The 19,749-nt window shown below is 41.4% G+C and overlaps 1 protein-coding gene across 1 annotated transcript; it reads right to left on the bottom strand.

Moving 5' to 3' along the window:
- Positions 1-5,304: 5,304 nt before the first annotated feature.
- Positions 5,305-14,572, bottom strand: LOC128829996 (matrix metalloproteinase-27-like). Its single transcript, XM_054015578.1, has 10 exons — positions 14,365-14,572; positions 13,762-14,000; positions 12,623-12,771; positions 12,395-12,523; positions 10,334-10,495; positions 10,051-10,171; positions 9,070-9,200; positions 8,247-8,406; positions 5,962-6,065; positions 5,305-5,702 (listed from the first exon to the last, which is right to left on the bottom strand). Exons 1-10 carry the CDS (start codon positions 14,479-14,481, stop codon positions 5,602-5,604), a joined length of 1,413 nt encoding a protein of 470 aa, XP_053871553.1. The 5' UTR covers positions 14,482-14,572; the 3' UTR covers positions 5,305-5,601.
- Positions 14,573-19,749: the final 5,177 nt, after the last annotated feature.

Raw genomic sequence — 19,749 nt, 5'->3', positions numbered from 1 at the left:
CAGGTCTTGCATCATGCCCTTGGAGAGGCAAGATTCGGGTTTGTCCTGGTTTCTGATGGAAGCTGAGTCCTCCCCCCTACCTTTCCCTGAGAACACATTGTCTCCAGGTCCAAAAGGTTTGTATCTGGGGACTGTTAGGTACAGCTTTCCTGTCAGTCACAGTTCTCCTGGTGGGGTGTAAAGGTAGGGGCATTCCCCAAGGTAATAGGCTCAGAGACTGAAAAATAGGGATCATAAACCAGGATTTCAAAATGACCCATGAATTGAACAAAGAGCAAGTAGAGAGTGTGGAGAATTGGTGTGATACGTTCCTGTACGTCTTTCTTACCTAGCAACTGGGCACTGCTGAGGCTGTGTCTACACTGCAGTTTATGTCAGCATAACCCCCCTGAGTGACATAAGTTGTACTGACATAAGTGCTAGTGTAGACAGCGCTATGTCGGCAGGAGAGCTTCTCCGGCATAGCTTCTGCCGCTCGTGGGGGCTGGAGTAGTTAAGCCGATGGGAGAGCTCTCTCCCGTCGGCTTAGAGTGGCTACATTACAGGAGAGCTCTCTCCTGTCGGCTTACAGTGGCTACATCAGTGCAGCTGTGCCGCTGTAAACTCTAGTGTAGTTGTGCCCTTAGTAACCTCTGTGTGGCCTTCACTGCCAGCAAGTAGGAGCAGACCAGCCTGGAAGTGATCACAGTGTGGATCACCGTGGCTAGTTCTGTAACTTAGAGGAGAGGATACCAGCTCCAGAACAGCTGTAAAAGAGGGATAAGGTGTTTTTGGTTTTTGGACAGTGGATACCCAAGGGCAGTAAAGAGTCCATAAGGACTGAATACTAATCTGGCCAGTACCATGGCAACCAGTGGCGGAGGTTTTCTCAGTCACAGCTTCCTCAAAATGTTTTTTCCTTCTTACCAACGTTATGTCTGTGTTATTTAAGCTGAACCTGAGCCAACTCTTATGTTACCCACATTCCAGTTTCATTCAGACACTGGGGGTGCTGGGGAGAGATACAGCATTGTACATGCTCAACGAGAAGATGTAGAGCAAAATATCATCAGCTATTAATGGTATTGTAGTCCGTAATCTCTCTCCCTGGTCTAACAGCCCTGTTGGACATGTTCTGTAGTCATGAGAACTGTGTTCAGCTAGGCAATCTGACAGATGTGTGCCAGGTCTCAATCCTGACTGGAAATAATCTAAAATGATGATAGAGAACAGGCACTGCTGGAGCGTCTGAAGAAGACGACTGGTAGTTGGAGCTGTTTCCGCTGAGGAAATGTTCCTTGAGTGCTGATATAAATGTCACATTTTTGAAGGTGTCTAGTAAACAAATAGGGGCAACCTCTACCTCATTCACTCGCCATGTCTTTTCAAATCTCACATACCTTTTCCCCCTTGCTTACTCCGTTTCATGTCTCCCTCCTTCTGTTATTTATTGTTTTAACTTTATGCAAAAGGTATGATGAAATTAGTTGTACTGTACTGAATTTTAGCTGTCTTCTTAGATGTGGTTCTGGCTATACTGAGGATTTGGGAATCAAGGAGTTAACACACTGAACGGCTTAAGGGCCTCTTTGTTCTGATTGCTTAAATGCAGAGCTTGCAGTTTCCTTTTCTATTGGGAAAACTAACCACAGTGCGCATCAAATTATGGCCTGGGTGAGAAGTTATTGCATATGTCCTGGAACAACAAATTGTGGTGGTGACATTTTTCCTGTTTGTATAAAGTAGATGTGTGGGAAAGGGATAAAAAACAAGTAAGCGTCAGTAGAAATTAAAATGAAGTGTGGAGTAATGTGATGGTAAATGTCCACTGTGCACATAAGCACAACTTTATGGGGTTCATGTTACTGTGGGAAAGCTGGTGTCAAAGAGGCAATTACTTGCACAGAAGTAGTAGCCAATCAGCTATTAATGCACTGTGGTCCCTTTGAACACACAATAGGAAATGAGACATTTCTTGTCACGAGTTTCTTTCAAATGAGTTCTTCACCCCACCCAAATCCCAAATTACTCAGTCAAAGCTCCCATTGAAATCAGTGAGTTTGAACAAATTGACTGCAAAATCAGGAAAACATGAGGAAATTCCTAATTGTGCAAATGTTCAGTTTTGCTCTGAGAATCCAAAATTGAAGCCAGCCCAATTCTCAAGATTGAGGCATGTGTAACCAGCCATGCAACTGCAGTCTAAGAAATACGCAGACAGTATTTTGCCTTAAATATATGGAATTACATTTTCAAAATGGTGCTTAGCAGAGATACCTGTGCCAATGCTATAATTTAGGGCCCAATCCTGTAGTTCATACACACTGACATCAAAGGAAATTGTGTCCATTAAGGACTTCAGGATGTAAGCAAACAAAAGTAACAAAAGGGGATATTTTGGTATCAAGCGGAGTGCCTCAGGGGTCAATCCTGGGCCTGTTTTGTTCAACATCTTTATTAATGATCTGGATGATGGGATGGATTGCACCCTCAGCAAGTTCACAGATGACACTAAGATGGGGGAAGAGGTAGATACGCTGGAGGGTAGGGATAGGGTTCAGAGTGACCTAGACAAATTGGAGGATTGGGCCAAAAGAAATCTGATGAGGTTCAACAAGGACACGTGCAGAGTCCTGCTCTTAGGAGGGAAGAATCCCATGCACCACTACAGGCTGGGGACTGACTGGCTAGGCAGCAGTTCTGCAGAAAAGGACCTGGGGATTATAGTGGACGAGAAGCTGGATATGAGTCAGCAGTGTGCCCTCATTGCCAAGAAGGCTAACGGCATATTGGGCTGTATTAGTAGGAGCATTGCCAGCAGATTGAGGGAAGCAATGATTCCCCTCTCTTCGGTACTGGTGAGGCCACATCTGGAGTATTGCATCCAGTTTTGGGCCCCACACTTCAAAAGGGATGTGGACAAATTGGAGAGAATCCAGCGGAGTGCAACAAAAATGATCGGGGGGCTGGGGCACATGACTTACGAGGCGAGGCTGAGGGGGTTATTTAGTCTGCAGAAGAGAAGAGTGAGGGGGGGATTTGATAGCAGCCTTCAGCTACCTGAAGGAGGGTTCCAAAGAGGGTGGAGCTTGGCTGTTCTCAGTACTGGCAGATGACAGAACAAGGAGCAATCGTTTCAAGTTGCAGTGTGGGAGGTCTAGGTTGGATATTAGGAAAAACTATTTCAGTAGGAGGGTGGTGAAGCACCGGAATGGGTTACCTAGGGAGGTGGTGGAATCTCCATTCTTAGAGGTTTTTAAGGAGGACCGGCTTGACAAAGCCCTGGCTAGGATGATTTAGTTGGTGGTGGTGTTGGTCCTGCTTTGAGCAGGAGGTTGGACTAGATGACCTCCTGAGGTCTCTTCCAACCCTAATCTTCTATGATTCTATGATTCATATTACTGAATAAAAAGGTCACATTTTGTACACCAATTTGATTGCCACTCCACTGTATATGTGAAAAGTACATGACATTAGGAAACATGGTTTTGTGTAACATGGTTTTGTATATAATCTATATAATTTAATAAGTCACTTACTCCACAGTACCATGATATGGTCTCCTTTGAAAAATATTGGTTAAAATAAACATGAAATATGACCTGCCAAAGAAACAAATGGCCTTTGTTTCTTTGCCATGTAAGATGTCCTAAAAGGCATGTGAGGAGTAGACTTTGCTTGTTTTCGTGTCTTTTTCATCCTGTCTTTCTTTCTAGAGTCTGTAGTCACTAATGAGTAGGAATATGGCAGCAGAAGTAACAAGTGATATGTAAGTAATTGAGAGTATCTGGGAATTTGAGTCAGACGATTTAGATTTTTTTAACAATTATATTTAGCTGTAGTGCCCAACAAAGAGTTGGGTGGAAAGGTCCTTTGTAAAGACTCAACTCCCCTTCCTTTTAAGTAAAGGGCTGATGAAGCTCCCATTCCAGTTTTCTAGTCCTCCAAGGAAACATCCAGCGTCAAACAGGGAAGACACGATTTGATAGTACTAGTATCTCTAAGGTAAAAATCAAGCCCTTTTTGGGTATTCGGAGGAACTTGCAGGACTTCTTTGTATATGATAAAGAAGAATTTTAAAAAAAGGACACCCACTTATCTTTTCCTTTGCTAATAAGCTGTGAACACATTCCACATGTGTGTATTTAACAAACTGAAAATAGCCGCATGTCAGGAAACATAGGGAATAAGTATGTAACTATTGAAGGCAAATTCTCATTTAGACAAAGGATTTATTCTGGTAACCAAACAATATTTCAGCTGGGAATGGAATGGGGTACAGATTTATTTCAATTATTTGTGCTTTTACCTGAAGAGCTGGGAACCTCACCTATATTCTGTGGGATGTGGAATAATTTCTTTTCTAGCTTAATGATTAAACTTTTATTGCAGGTAAAACAAACATTTTTTTTTATTAAACAGCCAAGGCAGAGTACAGTGTCTGATAATAGCCTTGCCTCTGTTTGTAAGTTGGGGTGTTGACTGACTTGGCAGCTTCTGTAAACATGCCATGAAGTTGTGTCCTCTAGACACTCTTTACTGAAATTATGATAGAGATGGATCAAAACAGGGAGTAGGCTGAGTCATTTTACATATCCCACCAACCTCCACTACAATCTGTCAGCAACATCCTGAGTGTGTAATAATCAGAAAGGGTATCTTCAGACAGTTGCATCACTGGGCAATGGTTATGAAAGGCTACAATAACCTCCTGCCAAGAAGTGCCCATTTCATAGTCTGGGAAGCTGGCAGCCCCAACAAGTTTTCTCTCCCACAAAATTGGGGGTGGCTAGCAAATATTTTCTATTGTAAGCCACTTCTAGTTTAAACTGCATTAGGGACCTGCATCTAACCAGCACAGAAGTATTTGAGTTAGAAGTAGACTAATGGGTGGGAAAGGCTGGCATTGTTGATGGCACAAAGATTTACGTGTGGTAAGATAATGGATTAACTGAACAGAACAGGGCTAAATTGTGAATGGACATTATGTTCTAAGAAGATACTTAATGCAAGAGAAAGGGGTGACATAGTTGAAGCAACAAGCCAGGAGGGTGATTCTGAATTGATATGAGAGGGTAAAGGTTGAAGCAGTCAAGGCCGAAGTGGAGATGATGACAAGCTTAAGACACAAGACAATAAGGGCCTGGGTGAGAGCTTTGGCAATATGGACAGAACAAGGCAGGAGCTTGGAGGTGTTGCGAAAGAAAAAGTGAAAAGATGGGGATATGTAATTTTAAAATATATTCAGCGTATTTGTGTCAAGTCCTTCAGACCTTTTCTGTTTTAGAAATGTGAAGTGTCATGAACAGATGAAGCAGACGGCAGTTAGTACCAAGTATAAAACGCTTTATTTTCAAGACAGTGAGAAGTCCATTCAGAGTATAAAACACACATGAATATGTTATACTTTGTTATGAAAAGAAATCGAAGACTGTAGCTCTGCTTTGACTGTTGGACATACACTAAATATGGACAATACTGAGAATGTAGACATTCATGAAAAAACAGCCCGTTTGCCTTTCCAATATACTAGGTGCTTTGATATCACAGTGATGGACTATTTTATAGAAAGCTAGCTAGCTAGACTTTCTTTTCTTAAGTTGCATATAATAATGTTTAATGTTAACAGTTAAACCAGCTATTGCTCGTCATCACACGAATAACTCTCTTAGCGTTAGGGTCAAACTCCCGTTGCTTTGATCCATGGAAAAAGTAGAAGAATCCTAGAAATAAAAGTAAGAGGAATGATTATATTGTACAAGTCATTTGTAGCTCTGTTTTAACAAATAATGCTGGAGACAATAGCAAAATAACATCTTCCATATGCACAGAAAACCTCTTGTTACTTTCTGCTCTTAGCAAGGTAATAATAATATTGGCATATAATGTGACTAATATAATAATGACTAATAATATTTTTAATTCTTCTGAAATTTACAACAGTGCAAATCTTCCACTTACTTGAAAGTTCATTCCACTTACCTTTATGCTGGAAAACAGCATCAACATTCTTGCCAATTCCTGGAAAGTCATCTGTTATCTGTCTTGGATAGCCTTTTTCCATGGATTGACTGCTTTCCTCATACCTGAATGATATAACAGGGTGGAATGGATTTGCAAGAATTTAAGCCCTAATCCTGCAAAGACTTAAGCACATGGTTAACTTTATTCACTGTGAGTAGACCAAGTGACTTCATTAGGCTACCCACATTTCACAAAGTTAAGCACATGCAGCAACTCAAGACTAGATGATCACAATGGACCCTTCTGACCTTTAAACCTATGAATCATAGAATGCCAGGGTTGGAAGGGACCTCAGGAGGTCATCTAGTCCAACTCCCTGCTCAAAGCAGGACCAATCCCCAGACAGATTTTTGCCTCAGATCCCTAAATGGCCCCCTTAAGGATTGAGCTTACAACCCTGGGTTTAGGAAGCCAATGCTCAAACCACAGAGTTATTTCTCCTCCACAAGCCTGTCTCTTTGCAGGAGTGTGTGTGTAATGTGGGAGCAAACTCTGATGTGGCAGAGCTCCAGTAAGTGTCTGGCTGGAAGCTGAATAAAAGCAAATTCAAATTAGAAACAAGGCACAAGTTTGTAACAGTGAGGGTGATTAGCCATTGGAAAAAACTGCCAATGGAAGTGGTGGACATTCTATCTCTTCAAGTCAAGACTGGATGACTTTCTAGAACATGTATTTTAGTTAAACACAATTTACTGTTCTAAATGCAGAGGTAAATGTGTGAAATGTAATGACCTGTGTTATACAGGAGGTGAGACTAGATGATCTAATTATCTTTTCTGGCCCTAAAAACTGTGAATCTATGTATTACCATATGGAGGCACTACGTTTGGCATTTAAGCTTTGTCCATTGCTTGTAACCTGGAAGCATACTCGGCTTTGAAATTTAGAGAGAGGGGGAACTGGCTTATCACTCTTTGATCCTCCATCTAGTCAAATTAAGGTCAGTTCTGATGGACCCAGTACTCATTGGCCTGAAGGACCGTTAATAAAATGCCGGGTTGACTTTAGCAGGTGAAAGGAGGAACTAAATGGTTCTTTGTTCAGAAAAACTAGGAGAACTCCATGCTGAAACAAAAAGAAAATAATTTGTTTTAATTGTCTTTGGATATGAGACATTTTTTGGAGGAAGGCTGTGGTTCTGAAACAATTACTGTTTTAATACTACATTTTAAAACTCTGTATGTTAGCTTTTATGTGGGCAGCTAATGTCCTTTGCCCTGTAACCAGGCCAGTAGAACAGCTGCATATGTTATTGCAAAGGTTCTTTCCAAAACCAGTAAATACAAACAATAGGAAACCACAGACAAGTATAAATTCAACGAACATTGTATGGCTGACTTGACTCATCAGACTAAGGAAATACACAATGATGATAAAGCCTCTTTGACTCATACCAGGGATCTCTGAATAATGACCAGCTTTGATAATGGGCCACTCACATGACTAGTTTATTATCTGTCCTATCTCCCTGCATCTTATTTCTCTGGTATTTGGGTGCTAAAAGGCACTCCTGTGAATTAGGTGAGCAGAGTTTGGCTTAAATGTATTGCAAATCCAATACAAAGCAGATAAATGATGGAGAGTTAAGGACAGTTAGTTTCATTGTACCTATCAGTTGCAGGTGAATTCGTACTTGGCATGGCTAAGCCATGCTTCCACTGCACGTACCCATGCTACTGTGACTACACAGCTATTTATACTCATGCTGACTTAACAAGAGCTAACCACAAGTCTGTATATGTGAGAAAGGAATCGCGCTTCCATCTCATAGGGTAGACATAAGCCTACACTGTGAGTCAATTTACTGTTATTTGTACAGAAGTTAGAGAAGGTAAAGTCCTGTTGGATCATCCAGTCCATCTCCCTGCCAACAGAGAATTGCTTTGTATAGTACATTTTCTAGTTTTTTGCTCACTTTATTTGTAAAAGTCCCAAGTGTTAAGGCTTCTGCCATTTTCCTTGAATACTCTTATTGTCTTGTACAGTGCACCAAAAGAAATCTACATGCAGAGTACTGTATTGACAGTCCTGTTAAACAGGCCTTCGAAAGAGAAGCAAAGGTATATTCTTTTCTCAGTTCAGGAGTCATTTAAACAAATGCTTTCCTTGAAAATTAAAATATATTCCTTATTAAAGTGTCCTAGCTGTCTAAATATTTAAAGGGCAAATCTTATCTTTAAATGCACACATGAAGGTTGCATGGAAGTCAAGCAGAAAGCAAAATTTTTAGCCATTGACCTTACCTCCAATACTTGTCACCTACAAAAAAGTCTGTTTTTCCTGTGTTTTTATTAGAAACAGCTGCATCAATTTTCTTAACACTCCTTGGGAAACCCAACGTGTTGATGTTCTTAGGATAACCAGGGAGCACCTGGTACCCACTGATAACCCAGAAATTATTCCCTGTTAAAAACAACAGCAACAAGAAGATTTGTAATCTTTCACCTGTGGTTTATGACAAGCCAAACAAACACAAGTTAGGGTGACCAGATGTCCTGATTTTATAGGGACAGTCCCGATTTTTGGGTCTTTTTCTTATATTGGCTCCTATTGCCCCCCACCCCTTGACCCAATTTTTCACACTTGCTGTCTGGTCACCCTAACACAAGTGCATTTGCTTAGTGGAAGTAACACATGGGCCTGCACAGTAGCAGAATTCATGAAGTCCCATGTAAGGAAAACTAGGTAAAATTTCCTGTAATTGTTCATTCTTTACAGGCCAGGTCTATAAAAGGACTTACACTGGTGTAGATATATCTCTCAGGAGTGTGAGAAATCCACACCCCTGAGAGATGTAGCTATAGCAATCTTACCTCTCCCCGCTACTCCCTCCCTCCCCCCGTGAAGACAGTGCTAGGTCAACAGAAGAATTCATCCATCAACCTACCTATGGCCTCTTGGGGAGGTGGATTACCTACATCAGTGGGAAAATCCTCCCATTGGCATAGGTATTCCAGGTGCATAGGTATTATGCACATTGAAACACTACGTACCCTGTGCTTTCTTCCCATGTCCTCCCAAAAATTACATGTACGAAGAATTTAGAGAAAATCACACATATTTTACCTTTGAAAAATAGAATCTGATCTTTAATATTTTCATAAGCAGCTTGAATACCAGATGGCAGAAAAGGCCAGAATGTAGAAATTAATTCAAGTTCAACTTCTGAATTACCAGGATAAACTCGCCATATGTGCCTGTTTTAAATATGATACAATTTTCACAGTAAATAATAAACTCACATACATTTCTGTATATTCATAACACTGTAAACAGTGATGGGACTTATAACCTCTTTCTTGTCAAGGGAATCTAGCAGGATACCATGTGCATTCTATTAATCGGTCAGTGATTTCACCATGCCAGAAAGTAAAATATTGGCCATACTGGGAAAGAAAATTCTGTCACTTGCTGCAGTCAAATATCCAAATATATCAGCTACTTCTAAGAACCCCGTTTTATTGACTGACCAGTCCAACCTTGGTGTTGACTGACTAAGAATATAAGTTAGGACTAGATGAGGGATTGGGTAGTTCCTGTGCCACATTCTAACATGAAAGAATCAGCTAGAGGATCCGGACACACAAAATAACGAGTCTGATTCTGATCGGCTAACTTATGAGTTCCCACCGACTGTGGGCTTGTACAGGTATAACTGAGAACTGAATTTGGCCCCAAGCGGTATTACAGGAACATAACCATTCCTTTGCAAATGATGGTAGCATTTACTTATCTCACAACTCAATTTGACCATATGCTTATTTTGAAATGAATCATAGACCTTTGCTGGGCCTGAGATATTTTCTGGGAAAGACAAGCAACTCTTGCCAGAAGACTCACTTCACCTCTAGTATAAATGTAGGCGAGTTTGTAAATAGCTTCACTGTTAACAATACAACATCTCTTATTTCTGTGGGTTATTAATTCTGAAATCTCCTTTTCTTTCTTTCAATCCCTCTATCTATGGTGCTGATCAGTCATTAAGAAATAATGTAAAGGAAACATCCAAACAAAGGTTAATGTCATTTGAAGAGGGATTGGGTTTACCTGTCTTTAAAAAACATGACTTCTCTGCGCAGTGTGGTGATGGCATCGAAAGACACCATAGGATCACAGGTTTTAGGTGATGTGGGTCTGGCTGGCTCATCCGGGGTGTTAGGTGAGGGTCCTAGGGAAAGCAGTTTAAAAAGAATATATCAAAATGTGTGGGGATAGTCATGTATTTCACACACAGAGGAACAATATTGGAATATAATTAGTTAAAAATGATTTCGCTTTGTTTGAGATATTGTTTGTTTCTGTTTTTTTTGAGGAGATGGATTCTACTCACCGTAAATGGCCTGTATACCATTAATGTCATCTGGGGAAAGCAGGAATTCAGTGGGGTTGATGTAGGCATAATTTGGGAACATCAAAGCTCCACGGTCAGTGGAATGTGAGAGACCCAATGCGTGGCCAAACTCATGAGCAGCAACCAGAAACAAGTTGAACCCTAAAAAAAGCATAGGTGCAAGACAGCTTAGACGTATTTGTGTCTACAGGCCTGCAACTGGGAAGTCCAGCTTACTGCTCAACACACAAGGGCTACAGAGGATCTTAGTGATTCTACAGCCATCACAGTATATACCTCAAACCACTGGTGCAGGGATATAGTATGAAACATGTTATATAAACAAGGCGTTCAGGGCTTAAATTTTGCTAGAGCTGTCCAGAGGTAAATATTTTCAAACCTGTGGGGCAAGCCCTGGCACAACCCATGGGGATGAAGCCCAGCATGCCCCATAGGGTTAAAGCCCTGATATTCCTCCACTCCACAGTTGAAACCTGGAGCCCTGAATGGGAAGAGTATGTGTGTGTGTGTGTGTGGGGAGGGGCTCCAGGAAATCATCTATGAGAATTTAAGCCCTGAAGGCGATGTTCTTCCAGAGTCAAGAAGGCAGTGGCTGTTTGGCTCTTTCCTGAAGTTGTTGAAACTAGCTGAGCTGAGTGAGTAGGTAGCTGGAGGTGAGAGTGGGAGCAGTTTTGATGAATTGCCAGGAAAGGCTTTCCAATGTACCTACCCCTGACTGTATGGTGATTCAGAATGATTCAGAACTATCAATAGTAGGAGGATTAGAACAAGAGGAATACTCATATTTATGCCTAAGGCACTAAATTGTTGTTCTTTGGGACTTTCTTCCCTGCACACATGGTACACACAGTTTGGGCAGGAAATATATATTTAAAAATAGCGTTGACTCAATGTTCTCCCTTTTATAAATAGATTTTTTCTAGGTCCATGGTTTATTTAAAATATCCCCTAATAAAACACATCAGACAAAGGAGCTCTGGTTTCACTCTGATTTAATGTCATCTCAACAAACAGGAGAAATTAGATTTGCTCAGTTATCTTGATACCTATAGTTATCCATGTAGTATCTGAGTGCCTCACAGACATTAATAGATTTAGCTTCACAAACCCCTTGTGAGGTAAGGAAGAATTATTATCTCTCCTTTAAAGATGAAAAACTGAGGTCCAGAGTTGTCAAATGACTTGCCCACAAGTCTGTGGCAGAGCAATGCATTGAACCTAGATCTCCTGAGCATGGCTGGCTGGAAAACAATAATTCCATTTTGCCATCAAAAGGTGAGGTTTGGACATTTCTTTTTGTTCCATTGAAGAATTAAACCAAGACTTCCTGAAACTTTTCACTGGAGGGGCGGAATGGAAGAAGAGAGAGAGGGAAAAGAGAGTGGGCCATCCTTGAATATTCAATAGCCCAGTGGTTTGGACACTCACCTAGATATGAGAGACCTGGATTCAAGTCCCTACTCTGCCTGGTGTGGAACATAAGAAAGGGACTAAGAAATTGTATTGGAACTAGGGGGTTAATGTGATTTCCCCCAGAGGATTCTGGGAGTTTGATCTCTTTTAAAATTTCCTATGGCTCCCCAGGGAATTCCAAAAGGCCTTTTGAAATATCCCAGAAACCACTACTTGAGGGAGCTGTGCTGGAAACTGTGTGATAGGTACTGCAGAAATGTACTACAGCTCTTGTGTGGACATGGGTCAAAACTGCAGTGGCCTCTATTGCTACTGCATTAGCAAGGACACACTATACTGCTGGTGCTTAAGAGAGTGCTATGCCTTTGGTACCTTTACCACTGGTTCCATCCTATAGTGTAGACAAGGCCAAATTTGTATATCTGCTGTCAGTCACTGTGGATACCCCAATCTAAACAAACCAGGTTGCTCAGGAGAAGTATGTACCCTTCCGCTAAAATCTTTTTTCAAGCAGTTCTATGAAAGAAATTTGAGGATGATCTTTAATATCCTAATTATTTTTAACATTTACTTTGTACTACAATAAGGTATCATTAACATGTAGTACAAGAGACCTTATTGACCTACCAGCAGAGCCTTCTGTCCAGTGTTCATCTTCATCAAAGTGGACATCTCCTCCAATACCATTGCCAGGTGGAAAGGCATGGCCAAGAACACCAAGGGGTCCATCAAAATAACGGGGACAGCGACCATGAGCTAAACAGGAATTTGTTGAAAAAAAATTAGAGCGCCATATCATTGCCGTAGGCAACAATATAAATTCACCTTACCAGTTCCATACAGTTATTACAGTACCTCCAGTCCCAAAAGCAATCATTATGTCTGCTATCCCTTTATAAATCCTAGTGAAAGTCAGTGGGGACACAGTGCTCCATACTTTAAATGCCTTCTGGATTGCTTTATCCACATCAGTTTGTGTCATATCTGGAGTGTAATTCACAATTCTGTAGGAATAAAGAAATAAATGCATATGCTGTAATAATAATACTTATGGTTTATCTAGATTAGGGGTCAGCAACGTTTGGCATGCGGCTCACCAAGGTAAGCACCCTGGTGGGCCAGGCCAGTTTGTTTACCTGCTGACATGGCAAGTTCGGCCAATCGCGGCCCCCACTGGCCGCGGTTCGCCGTCCTGGGCCAATGGGGGCGGCGGGAAGCGGCGCGGGCAAGGGATGTGCTGGCCGCGGCTTCCCGCCGCCCCCATTGGCCTGGGACGGCAAACCGCAGCCAGTTGGGGACACGATCGGCCGAACCTGCCATGTCAGGAGGTAAATAAACTGGCCCGGCCCGCCAGGGTGCTTACCCTGGTGAGCCGCGTGCCAAACGTTGCCAACCCCTGATCTAGAGAGTTTATCCAGCAATGGCAACATGTTGTACTAGAAGATACAAAAAGAGGCCTGACCAATGATCCTTGAGCATTCAAAACTCACTTTGGATTCTGTGTGCCAGGAATGTGATAACTCGTTTTTTCCATCTCTAATATTTATAATACTCATGTTCTATCATATATATCTGACCTCTTAAAGAGCAGTTCTACCCTGTCAAAATGGCTGCTGTTCCACAGATCTTCTCCTTGGGCGCATTGCAAGTCATATCTACTGACTTTGGAAACAATATTAAGTTGCCACTGATTACATCATTTGAAGACAATAGGGGTGTAACAAGCGTAAGTGAGGCTCATATTTGGCCTACAGAATCTTTACTAGAAATTATGCCCAAGAGGTAAAGTACCCAGCTAGACTCCGTGAGTCCAGAGTGTATTTGCATGACTGGCAGGGAAAAACTAACAAACTTTTGTTTGTGTTAACTGAGTACACTTGCTATGAGAGTTTTTTAAAAAGAAAATAAATAAGGATACCCACAAGATAATTTTTGAGCTACTTTTCAGATGATAACCACATTTTAAACACAAGAAAAAATGACATAAATATTACCTGTATGTCAGTTTGTTTTTTTTCCATCCTGGGAGAATGAAACCATACCGTCCGACATCAGGAACTCCACATCTGGGCTTCTGCATCACTTCCAAAGTCTCTGGATCTGGCTTCCCGGTCACTTCCAACCCAAAAAATTCTTGCATTTTTTGGATTTTTTCAACCATGGGGCTAGTGCTCCTTCTCCATGCTAGATGCTCCGGATCTGGTTGAAGCTCATAAAATTTCTCTAGATACTCCTGACAATAAATAAATAAATGAATTCTACAACCTTTTTTTAGATCTTAAAAAAAGTACCTTAGGACCACTATTATTCATACACTATGCTTTCGTGCCTCTGATTTCCATGTGCTCCAGCAGCTGTTTGTCTTAGGAATCTGGCTAAATAGAAACAGACTGCACATTCCATTTTTTTAATCACTTGACAATTCCTACTCATGCTGCTTTTTATCCGTTTTAGCTAAGTGTGCTTAAAAGATCTGTGTATGGCTGTGCGGGGCATCCTCATGCGATGAGAATGTCTTGACCAATTCAAACATGCAGATGCTTTAAAATCTGAAAGGAAAGGGCTCAGCACATCTTAGATTCAGAAAATGAAGTTACCTGTACAAGCTGCATATTTTCTCCTTCATTGTTTTTTTCTGGAAGTACAGGAAAAGCATAAGAAAATGCTACATATAGTAACAGCAAAAATGGAAGGCTCTTCATTCTTATCCTCATTTCTGCCTTAGCGTAACAGGAGTCAGGCTCTACTTTCGGTATACATGTCTTTCAGGCTTCTCAGTTTATATGGTTAATAGGATGTTTCATAAAGTCTGCTGTAGAATGACTCACAGTTTAACATGCTTTAATTAGCAACAGATATCATATAACACAAGATGGGGTGACACAAAACAAGTTAACTAATACCATCTGATTGTGCAACCATTTGAAGACAGTAAATACTAGAGATGATTGTGAAATTTTTGATTAAAGTTTTTAATCAAACTTGGGGGGGGGGGTTCTCTCTTTGCAAGTAGGCTCAAAACTAGTAAGTTCCAGCAAAACGATTCCATTTTGACGAATCAGCATTTTTGCTTAAAGTTTTTTTTTTAATCAAAAAAGCAGATTCGTCAAAATGGAATCGTTTTGCTGGAACATATTAGTTTTGAGCCTACTTGCAAAGAGAGAACCCCCCCCCCCCGCACTTCCCTTGAATAGCTTGGTGGTTAAGCCATTTACTTTGCTTATTGGAAGTCCAGGTCCAAGTTTCCGATTTGCCTGATTTCAAACCAGGAATTTGAACTTGGGTATTTCAATTCCCAGCTGAGTGCTTTAACCCCTGGGCTATTGACAGACTCAATTTGTCCTATTGAAGTTGTTCCACTTTGTATAAATATTTATTGGACCAGGGATTTGAATATCCACACAGCCAACATTCCCATCCAAGCTCTTGTCATCTCATGCCTTGATTACTGCAACATCCTGCCCTTCTTAGGTCTTAACAAATGTGATCTTGCTCCACTCACATCCATTTAGAATGCTGCTACAAAGAGCAGTTTCCTAGCCCATTGGATAGACCATGTGTCAAGGCTGATTCCCCACTCTGTCACTTCGAGTGCAGAAGGTGGGGGCCCACAAGGATTCTAAAAATTAATAGTGGCCACTTCAGGCTTGTATTAAACTCCCAAGGTTACAGCTTTCTCTGACCTTGGCTTGGTAAACCCTGCCACCACCCAAATGCAAAAACTCCTTGGGACCCAGGAAGGTACACTTGGGAATTCACCCCACCTCTGGGGAAGAGCTGAGAAAGAAAACAAAGGAAATCAGCTGTTGCCACCAGCTAATTAAACAACATGCACAAACCTCTTCGGACACCAAAAATCCAATCCCGTTCTTAAAAAAGGTAAATTTTATTAAAAACAAAAAGAAAGAAAATACATCTGAAACTTAGGCTTTTTGCTAGATCTTAAAAGAAACAATAACAAAAATTAAGCATCAAGATATCTCTCTTGAGGTTCAGCTTAAAGGTTACAAGCAAAACAAAAGCATCTGGGGTTAGCACAGAGGAGTCCACAAGCCTTACAGAAAATAAAAGAAATAAACCTAATCACGTCTTTCTAGACATTTCCTAATCTACTTACATATTTGGATAGTTCTAGGTATAATCTGATGATTCATAGATTCATAGATTCTAGGACTGGAAGGGACCTCGAGAGGTCATCAAGTCCAGTCCCCTGCCCTCACGGCAGGACCAAATACTGTCTAGACCACCCCTGATAGACATTTATCTAACCTATTCTTAAATATCTCCAGAGATGGAGATTCCACAACCTCCCTAGGCAATTTATTCCAGTGTTTAACCACCCTGACAGTTAGGAACTTTTTCCTAATGTCCAACCTAAACCTCCCTTGCTGCAGTTTAAGCTCATTGCTTCTTGTTCTATCCTTAGAGGTTAAGGTGAACAAGTTTTCTCCCTTCTCCTTATGACACCCTTTTAGATACCTGAAAACTGCTATCATGTCCCCTCTCAGTCTTCTCTTTTCCATAGGTCATGTTCTCAAGACCTTTGATTATTCTTGTTGCTCTTCTCTGGACTGTCTCCAATTTCTCCACAGCTTTCTTGAAATGCAGTGCCCAGAACTGGACACAATACTCCAATTGATTTCCATACCTGACAAAAAGCTTTTTACAGTATAGTCATAGCCCTGACTTTGTTCTGTTCCCTTTCTCTGGAGAACAACCACAGAACAACAAAGGGAAAGCCTCCCCCCAATTTTAAAAAGTTCTAGCCTTCTCATTGGCTCTTTTGGTCAGGTGCCCACTCCCTTTCTTTTGAAGCTGGTCCAATAAAAGATATTACCTCACCCACCTTGTCTCTCTTCCTATCATCTTTCTTTTGTAATTGAGCTGTCAATAGGCCCATTATATCAGTCTCCCATTGCCCACTTGCAATACCCACTTATCATAGTGTCTAGGAGCCTTAGGCATGGACCCTGTTGTGCTAGGTGCTGTGTGAACACAGAACAAAAAGACAGTCACTGCCCCAAGGAGCTTACAATTTAAGTATATGACAAGAGACAACAGATGGATAAGACAGGCAGATGGGGAGTACAAGAAAACAATGAGACAACGTTGCTCAGCACCATAGGCTGGGTCTCATGTGAGTAGTCTGTCTGTCTGTCTATTTCATTTAATTAAAATGGTTTCACAACTTAGTTTGTCATTTTAACCATATTCACCACAGGACACTAATCTCTGAGTAGTTTAGAAGAAGGGACATTTCAGGCATCACACAAGCTGTAACAAATTAGAGCCGGAACCTGTCAGGGGCTGAACTGCTCCCAGTCCCATTGGTGTTCACAGGCCGCACAGGGGATTCAGGGGGCCTGGGGCAAAGCAATTTCAGGAGCCCCATCCATAAAAAAAAGTTGCAATACTACAGTAACATGAATTTGGAAATGTAAAAAATAACTAGTGAAATACATCCAAAAATTAATTTGTAATAATTTGAAAATACACAAAATACATTATTTAAAAACATTAAATGCTTTAATGGTATGTATACATTTGCAGTTACATAACGGGCTGTTGCTGGGCGATGGTGATGGTTGGTGCCAATGGGCTGTCGCTGCCTGGGGGTGGTGCTACTGTTGCCCAGGGCTGGGTGGGGAGCTGGGCTCTGGGTTGGGGGGTGCCCGGCTCACGGGGCTGGACTCAGGGCTGTGGGGAGATGGGGTCAGGGGGGTGCCTGGTTCACAGGGGCTGGGCTCGGAGCTGGGGGTCAGGGCTTTGGGGGGGATGGGGTCGGGGGGTGTCAGGCTCAGAGGGGCTGGGCTCGGAGCTGGGGGTCAGGGCTGTGGGGGGATGGAGTCAGGGGGGTGTCCGGCTCACAGGGGCTGGGCTCAGGGCTGTGGAGAGATGGGGTCAGGGGGGTGTCCGGGCTCTGAGGGGCTGGTCTCGGAGCTGGGGGTTAGGGCTGTGGGGGGGATGGGGTCAGGGGGGTGTCCCCACTTGCCCCCCCATCTGGGCGGCCCTGGGGGTCCATGGGAGCTGAGAGGGTTCAGCACTTCTCAGGAGCAGCAGAGCCTCTGATAGGATAGCGCTTGTCATTTGCAAAATAACTTGTGACAAATATCCTCCGTGTCTGGCTGTGTCATTCTGAGGAAACACTTGTTTTCATGTTTGTTGCTTCACTGTCCTTTTCAGCCAGCATCTGAGGAAGTCAGTGGACGATGGACACAATCCCAGTTTCATTGTATAACATTGTTTGCTGAGCAGTTTCTATCGTTACTTAGCCTCAATGTGAAAACCTGCTCTATTATTATTAATTGATGTTATGATAGCACTTAAGGACTCAAATTCAGATTGGTGGTCCATTATGCTAGATCAGTAACTTCCAACCTGAGGCCCTCAAAACTCTGAACTGTTGCCCTTGAAGATAGCTATGTTTGTAAGAAAATGAGTCTTTAACTATTCATGGAGGCTGTGTTTCTTCAGCTGTGCTTTCTATTTATAAGTTACATTTTTTATTAGATTAATAGATTTTAAGGCCAGAGGGGACCATTGTGATAATCTAATCTGACCTCCCGGATAACACAGTCCATAGAATTAATGATTCCTGCATCAAGCACATAACTTCTGGTTGAGCAAGAGCCTCTCTTTTATACAGGTATTCAAAACTGAGTTACTGTCAAGGTTTGAATTAGCTCTGTAGCTACAGGGAGGAGGTAGGGGCATCACTTCCCCACTTTCTCCCCTATAGCATTAGCAGCGGCTCTGGTGTGAGATGGGAGTGATCTGAGAAACTGCTGTTTCCTCTCAACTGTAATTTCTCAGCTCCTCCATTGGTTGCCTGCTGCATTGCAAGGGAGGAAAGAGAGAATATTCCAAATCCCTCCTAAGAGACCCTTGAAGAATTGTAGTAGTGAGTGGCTGAGAGTTAAAGTACTTCATGGGTTAGATTTGACTAAACAAAAAACAAAGAGTAAGAATAAATGGCTAATTTTCAACATTGAAAGGTTAACAGAGGGGTGCCCGAAGTTCCATAGTAGGACCAGTGATGTTTGTTTATTAATGATCTGGAAAGGGGGTGGGGAGGGAAGGGGGAAGAGGGTGTGTGCTAGTTATTTGATAGAACTTGCACAACACAAAATTATTTAGGTTAGTCAAGACTAAAAAAGACTGTCAAGCACATGAGAAGGACTTTTCAATGCTAGAAAAAGAAACAGCTGTGGCAGATGCAAGTAATTGTGGACCAGTACTAAGTAGCATAAAAAAACAACTGTTGACAAATTATCCTGCACTGGAATAAATAATTCCACACACAGATAGATTCTGAAATCCTGGTTCCACTAAAATCAGTTGAAGTTTTGTTATTGACTTCAGTGAGGCCAGGATTTGATCCGTGGACATCATTAATGGCAGTGCAATGCTAACCTCTTCTCAATGTGAAGCAGTGGCCAAAAAAATTAAATAAAATATTAGGGTGCATAAAAACAAGATGGAAAATAATATGGAAAAATATAGTATAAGATAAATCAATCATTAAATATGTACTTGGGTTAATGTGCAGTATTTGTGTTTGAAATCCAGAAAGTAAGACAATTTTGAACTAAGTTGATACTTTAGTAAGCAAGTAACAGCTTACATTTCTGAGTTTTTAAAATAACTTTTGGCTTAATCGTTAATGAGATTTTTTTATAATATTTATTAATCTAAGGTTGATTTGCAAATCGATGAAGACCTCTATTAAGGATCCATAGTTAGACCTAAATCAACTCCTCAGGACAGGAGAGAAATAGGATTAAAATAAATTTACGTCTTTGTGATAAAGGGCTTTGATTTATTGCAGTTTGATAAGTTTTTACATCCTATGTTAAATTAATTCATTAATGTTTTTACACACTTGCATATCACCATCTTTGTTTTGATTTCTGTAATTTCTTTTTTATCTCTAAATTCTATTTTGATTAATGAAAACTTGTAAATGTAAACTCAACAAATCC

Source organism: Malaclemys terrapin, chromosome 1, assembly GCF_027887155.1.
Source record: "Malaclemys terrapin pileata isolate rMalTer1 chromosome 1, rMalTer1.hap1, whole genome shotgun sequence".
Lineage (NCBI taxonomy): Eukaryota > Metazoa > Chordata > Testudines > Emydidae > Malaclemys > Malaclemys terrapin.
Note: the sequence above shows the minus strand (reverse complement) of the source record. Positions and strands in the feature narration are given on the sequence as shown.